This window comes from Mangifera indica, chromosome 18, assembly GCF_011075055.1.
Source record: "Mangifera indica cultivar Alphonso chromosome 18, CATAS_Mindica_2.1, whole genome shotgun sequence".
NCBI lineage: Eukaryota > Viridiplantae > Streptophyta > Magnoliopsida > Sapindales > Anacardiaceae > Mangifera > Mangifera indica.
In genome coordinates, this window is record NC_058154.1 from 2,738,351 (window position 1) to 2,745,936 (window position 7,586).

Genomic DNA, 7,586 nt, shown 5'->3' on the forward strand with positions numbered 1-7,586 from the left:
TTTAATTATTCTATAAATATTATCAGCCGTATGTCGTTCATCAAACACCCTAAATGATAAAATTCTTTTTTGTAATAGAAAATCATCATCTATCCAATGACAAGTTATACCCATATAAGAGTGAACTTGCCAATGGTCACTCCAAATATCATTACATAGAGATACATGTCCATTAAAATTTGTAAAAAATTGAATTAACTCTTTTTTTTGTTTTTTATATAAACTAAATAATGTTCTTTTTAATGTAATTCTTGGAATAGTTTTATATGCAGGATTTAATGCAGTTTTACAATAATTATTAAAACCTAAATTTTCACCAAAACTAAATGCTAAATGATCTATTGCTACCATTTTTGCAAATTCTTCTTTACTTTTATTATCACTATACATAAATAAAGATTTGTGTGTAGAAGAACCATACCCGGTTATTTGTGTTTGGCCTCGGCTTTGTCCCATTTTTTCCGGATGCTTTGACTCCAAGTGCCTTTTGAATGTCCTGTATCCACCTCCTTGTTTGAATTTGTAAATTTACCTACAATAATTGCAAGCAACATCAAAATTATCATCTTTCTTTTGTATTTTCTTGAAATGAATTTTGAAAATATCGGATGTAGGAATTTTTTGAGATTGTTGTTCCATCTCCATCTGTTGTTGATGTTGTTGTTGTTACTCCACCTCTTCATATTGGTTTTCACTTTCTTGTGAATGAAAATCATCTATAAATTGATTTTCATTATAGATGATTTTCATTCACATTTGATATATGTGAATATTGACCAAATCTTCGTGAACCGAAAGAATTTCCACTACTTGCCATTTTTTGATAATAAATAAAATTAATTATATAAATAAATTATATGATTAATTATAAAAAATAATAAAAAATAATAAATAAAATTAATTATAGAAATAAATTCTATAATTAATTATGAATTGTATAAAAAAAATTGAAATTGAAATTAATAAAAAATTAAGAAAGAATTTAATTAAATTTAAGAAAATTGAATTGAATTGAAAGATTGAGAGAATATTAAGAGTTTAAAGAATGAGAATGAGAGTTTGAAGGATTGAGTGAGAGAGTAGAGAGATTGAGATTTGAGAGAATAGAATTTAAAGGGGTATATATAGAAAGAAAAAATTTTGAAAAAAATTAGAAATAGGGGGGTGAATTGAAATTCCAAAAAGCAAATTCCTTCAAAAGGCAACGGTTCCCTGCGCAGGGAACCGTTGCCTTTTTAAATAAAATTAAAAAAAAAATTTCAAAAAAATTTCAAATTTTTTTCGGTTCAGCACAGTAAACCGCCGGTTCATAAACCGGTGTGAACCGACTGTTCCACGGTTTCAATTTATGTGAACCGGAACCGAACCGTAGAGTCACGGATTCGGTTCTGGTTCAGTCCGGTTCTGGGTCTGTCGGTTCCGGTTCTAGGTTTATCCGGGCTGGTTTCGGTCCGGTTCACGGGCCAAACCGGCCCGTGGCCAGGTCTAGTGTTATAAAATGAACTTTCCCCAACTAATCCACTTGGACCAACTCTTGCTTCATGACCACCCTCGTTATCACCTCTGTTTTCACCATCATCATCACCAACATCATCACATTCCTCATTACCACCATTATCACTACCATTTCCGTCATCACCAATATCATCACCCTCATCATCACCAACACCATCATTCCAATCATTATAACCATCATATTCTTCCTCATTCGATTGAAAATTTTCTATTAGAACAGTACTCATCTCATAACATCTCTCCAGTGTAACCAGCAAAGGGTTTTATTGCCTTCCTATTTCATCATGTACCCTAACCTTAACACCATCACCTTCAGACATACTTTCTGATTGTGTCTCACCATATATGTTATCCAAAAAGTTAATCACATCATCCATGGCTTCAAATGATTGAACTTTTGGCTGTGGTTCAATTCGTTGTTGTTACATATTGGTTCTGACTTCTGTAGGCCTTGTAAACACTGTAAAAAATAAAAAATCCCTTTTATGTGTCTTTGATAACCTCATCATAACCCGAATATCAAAATCATCTTTTAACAAATATGGTATATCACTATAGGTGGTCGAATTTTGCATATAAATTTTTACAATATTTCAACTTCGATTAATGCCCAAATGTGAACACATTGCTTCTACAAATCTGTCATAATTTATTTTTTTACTAATTGATACAAATGTTTGAATTCTACCAACATATTTTAAACTGTTATCACATTTGTTAACCTAATATCTACCATATCCAAGCAAATATATTAGCTTACCCATTTTTCTTGCACACACAAAATTTAAAATAATTAAGTAATTGTGCAAACGCAAACCACGCAAATGCAAACCCTGCAAACGCAAACCCTGCAAATGCAAATCACGCAAACGCATACCACGCAATTTAACAGAAAAAAACTGCGATTTTCGTTTTTACTTAGATATAGATAACAAAACTATTGAATGTACAAATAATGTAAGTATTTATAAAAAGATTCAAGCACTCAAAGATCATCATTAAAGTTTTTAACTTTTTATCTCTAGAAAAGTTTTTAACTTTTCATTGGCTTCGCAATTTTATTAATACAGGTTGCTATTTATATAAAGAAAACGTAAAAGAAACTTACTTGCTATATGATGATGATGAATGACAGAGAAAATAGCTAAAATGTGTTGTTGTTGGAGTGTTAATAGAAGAGGAGCATTGAGAAAAAAAATGATGGTGAAAATAAGATGCAAATTATGAAAATAGATTAGTTAAGTGAAGTGAAAAAGGAGTATTATTGAAATAAAAATATTGATTTGCTCATAAAAGTAAAAATTAGGATGGGTGGCCTAAAAATATATAAACAAATATATTTTTACTTATTTTAATTAATTTCCCTTTGAAAACTTATTGATGAGAACTTTTATTTTTTATCGATTCTTCTTCTTCTCTTTTTTTGAGGCTTACTGTTTTCTCCAATGTCATTGGTCACATTCGAGTCAACCCAAGCTCATCATTTTATACTCAAAGTTTAAATTACCCCTTACTTTCACTCATTTTGATTTAAATCCACCCATAGATACAATGTCAGTTTCTTAAACCTGTGCACGTTAATACTGCTTACAATCCAGTTTAATAATATAGATTGAACCAGATGTATACATTTAGACGTATTGTTTATAAATTAAGGTCTACAGAGTCTTGTCATTTTTAACTTCCTGGATTGCAGACACTTCTTGTTTCTGTGAGCAAGAAAATTAAATCAGCTATGAGTACGAAAAGCGAAGAAAATGTTGTTATTATATAACTGGCACCTGGACTTAAAGGAAACTACCGGGAACCTAGTCAAACCAAGCTTTCATTCTTATCTACAAAAGACCATCCTCTCAATTTTCATCATCTTGAGGAAGGAATGGTGGAAGCACCACTTCTTTTATCTTCTATATATGTGTTGAATTACCAAAAAAAAAAAAAAAACCAAAAAATAAAATGAAAAAATGCATATTATGAACACTCAAAATCCTTCAACACTAGCCCTTCGAACAGTCCATGTGGATGATCTCCTACTTTCTTGCCTATCCAATTCTTCAATTGTGATGGTGGAGGATCGACTTACTTGCCTATCCAATTCTTCAAATGAAAGGGTGGAGGAACAAGCACGCAGCACAAGAGATCCGGGCACAGCAAGTGTCCTTGTGGGGGAAACAGATAGTCGGGCTCCTGATGGCGGAGATGGTGAAAAACTTAACCTAGGTGCAGGGGTGATGATCCCGTTGAGACTTGGTGATCTTGACATATGCTTACCGGAAATTAGTGCCGGCTCTTGCAGAGGATAACGACAGGGGAATTTCATGTCTTGTATGGTTTTCAAACGGTCAACAATGGTTCTCATGGTGGGTCTTTCGGATGGATCTTTCTGCAGACACTTTAGAGCAATGTCAGCCACTGTCCGAGCTGCTTTGGCTGGAAAGCGACTCTTGAGCCAAGGATCCATGATGAGTGAAAGTCGACAGTCATCAGCTAGGAAAGGCCGGCTCCACTTAACCAAGTTCCTTTCGTCCTTGGGATGGTGGCTATCAAGATTCCTTCGGCCAGTGAGTAGTTCAAGAAGTACAATCCCAAAACTCCAAACATTACTCTTGGGAGTCAGCAATCCTCTCTCTAATGTCTCCACTGAAAGATTTGCTGCAGCCTTCACAGATCAAAAAGGCAAAAATATAATCAGATCCCAGAATCTCAAAAAAAAGTTAACGTCATAAACAAAGAAAATATATATATCTGAAAATTTAGTTATATTATCACACTCCAAATGCAACAGAGAAAGAACACTGCACAAGGCAGGCAAAAGTACTTACAACAGAATTATTAGTGATATCTGTCTCAGGAATATGACCAACACAACCATATCCCGATAGCTTTGCACTGAAATCTTTGTCAATTTGTATGTTGGCAGTTGAAAAATCATTGTACATTGCCTGTAAAAGAATTTGTGAGATCAACATTCACAAACTAGTACCAAATCTTAGCACATATAAAGACTGAGGAATAATACGGGAGCAGCCAGAACATATACTCTAACAAATATGTAAAGAAGAGATTTTATATTAGTATCATTGCTAGGAAAAGTTAAGACTAAAAAAGCAACACAAGGTACCATTGGTTGGGTCAGTCAGTCTTAATTCATCTGAAAATGATAACAAATTTCTAATTACCTGAAATGGCCCTTCTTCATGCAAGAAGGTAAGACCTTGTGCTGCACATAATGCAATTTTCATTCTGGTGTTCCAATCAATTGGGGGCCCATCTAATCTCCCAAATAGAAGCCGATCCAAGCTTCCATGAGAAAGCCTCTCATATATCAGCATTCTCTGTTCTGAACCATCACATGCGTGATAACCAAGCAATTTACAGAGGTTTACATGTTGCAAAGATGCAAGGGTGTTTACTTCACTGATAAATTCCTTTAAACCCTGTAAGAACACAAAAAACATGATATAATTTCAAGGTCTCAGAAATTTCAGAACTTTAAGAAGAAATATTAATGTGTGATGAAGTTCTCCATCGTGTTCAAAGACATTAATAATTATTCAATACAATCAAGGTTTAATTGGAACCACTGTTAAGGCAACACAGAATAAAAAACTGGAAATAGATAAATAAATCTGTTAGATAAATGACTGCATCCAAATAAACACATAAACCATATATTTAGTATATATTACCTGAGTGGAAGGGTTAAGACGAGTAACAGTGGCTTCAAACTTCTTTGAATTTGATGCATCTTCTCCAAAGGAGGCCATATACATTATAGAAGAAAGACCTTCCGACATGCATCGGTCTGAGTAGAAATTATGGCAAGCAGCTGCAACTTCTTCGTATGGGAAGTTCCGAAGAGTTCCAGTTCCAGTAGGAGGCAGTGGCAAAGGTCCAGAAGCAAACAAAGGACCGCTGACATTCCCTGCTTTAAAGCTTCCAGTAGTCTTAAGTGCAGCAGCACTCCGAGGCGATGGAAGTGGAAGAGGTTGTGGACTTGAAGACCATTGTTCCTTCCCCAATCCAACTCGGCTCTTTGATTCTTCTTGCTCTTCATATTCACTTGCTGCAAGTACGTCTTGCTCTGCCGCATCAAGACTACATGGGGCAGATAGTACCCTTGATCTATTGTTAGAAACTTTGTTATTCGGTTGAACAGGCTTCACTCTATTCCTAAAACTTGGAGGCGCTGATTGGAGTGCGCGTATTGGGGTTTGTGGTTCAGGTAGTGTGGTGGGAGCACACTCCTGAGGATTGACCTTTTTCATATGAACAGTCTGCTCAGGTTTTTTCTTTTTACTCTTCAAAACTGTAAAACACCCCATCTTATGTACAAAACTTCAAGAATTTATTGTGTCCCACAGTAATTCTTCTGAAAGAAAAACAAATTCAATTGTGGGTTTGAAACACTAAAAAAGGCCAATAAAAATGAAAGAAAAGCAATTTAACTAACACTATCATCATTAACAATTCATATTATTCAGACTTAAAAAATCTTCAGCAGACAAAAAACAAAAAATGATCTACACAAACAGCTCAGGCACAAAAAATATTCACATACACAAATAAATTGAATTAGCCCGCTTAATATCTCTTATGAATAGAACATCCCAGTTCTCCAGCCATTTATTAAGTTTCATAAATACAATTACAAGTGGGTGGGTATAGAACAATTCTTGATAATTAGTTCTGATAAAATTCACCTAAACTCAATCATTGATTTATTAACAAATCACAATAACAGTAATATTTTACATGATGTGAAAATCCCCGTTATAACAAATACATAATTGAATTGCAATAATTCAAGATTAAGCTGCATAACTATTAATGCTCTTCAAAAGAAGACAAGCACCATATAAAAAAGCATCCCACCAACCGAGCAAAAACTTTATGAATCAAAATAAAATTATAAACCCAGATCCAAATTTAGCAGAAAACTCACAATCTCATCACATCAACCAATCAGCTAATTGAATTTCTCTAAATAATAAAGCAACACAAACAGCCATACCATTTTACGCCATAAAACAATAAAACAATAAAACAACAAAACAACACAATTTCAAACAATCAAACAAATAAATGCTCGATTTCCCCCAGAAAAAAATAAAGAAACACAAACCCAAGTTATCAACAAAAAAAAGAAAAGAAAAGAAAAGAAAAGTAAACTTACCCAGAAAAAAGAAATGAGTTCATACAAAGTCTAAGAACTGAGGCGATAAAGGAAGACTAAATGGCGAAACTGAAACAAAAACTTGTGGTCTTTGATCAGATGAGAAGAGAAAACTTTTACATGTCAAAGATGAGAAGTGAATGAGAGAGATTGTTTTTTTATGATAATTGTTATTTGGGAGAAAGAGAAAGAGAGAGAAAAAAAAAAAAAAAAGTAAGCAGAGGATGAGAGAGAAGAAGAGAAATATGGAGCCCAATTAAACAGTGGTCAAACCAACCATAACCCGGATTTTCTTTATTAATCTATAAACAAATAATTATTACATTTTATTTACCATTTTACCCTCCACATCCCTCTTTTATTATTCCCTTGCCCTCCTCCATGGGCTAACCGTTTATTTCTAAAAATTAGTTTCATGGTTCATTACAATTTACAACAAATTTTGATGAAAATTGTTGTGTGGGTAAATTTACCCTATCGCAGATAGCATCGAACCACCAAATTGCGAGTATTTAGTAAAGCGGTTAGCCTCAAGACATAACACTTAGATGTATGATACCCTGAAGTGCAAGAGGGTGGATTTTGATTCATGTGTAATGAGTAAAACAAATTTGTGTTTAATTGAGATAAAGTTTGGTCACTCGATTAATGTCACATAATCTTCTATGATTGAAGTGCATAAAATGTTGTCAGATTGCATATTGAGAAAAAAATCATCACTATGACGATTTTGTGATGCACATCACTTTAAATATGAAGTGGTAGTCTTGATTATACATGTTTGCAAAGATATGAGACCCTTATATCTTGATCTTAGCACTTCATCGGGGAGATGAAGATTTATAATTTTCAACTGGGCATGCTAATGATCAGTAAAGAAATGATTTTTTTTTTC

The 7,586-nt window shown here is 33.7% G+C and overlaps 1 protein-coding gene across 2 annotated transcripts; it reads right to left on the bottom strand.

Annotated features, from left to right (window-relative positions):
• Positions 1–3,255: 3,255 nt before the first annotated feature.
• Positions 3,256–6,898, bottom strand: LOC123202275 (probable serine/threonine-protein kinase PBL1). 2 transcript variants are annotated; one of them, XM_044618102.1, is made up of 5 exons: positions 6,692–6,898; positions 5,205–5,884; positions 4,695–4,952; positions 4,338–4,457; positions 3,256–4,174 (listed from the first exon to the last, which is right to left on the bottom strand). In XM_044618102.1, exons 2-5 carry the CDS (start codon positions 5,838–5,840, stop codon positions 3,497–3,499), a joined length of 1,692 nt encoding a protein of 563 aa, XP_044474037.1. In that variant the 5' UTR covers positions 5,841–5,884; positions 6,692–6,898; the 3' UTR covers positions 3,256–3,496. The 2 variants fall into 2 exon arrangements, with proteins under 2 accessions (XP_044474037.1, XP_044474036.1); XM_044618101.1 differs by having other exon boundaries at positions 5,205–5,887; positions 6,692–6,897.
• Positions 6,899–7,586: the final 688 nt, after the last annotated feature.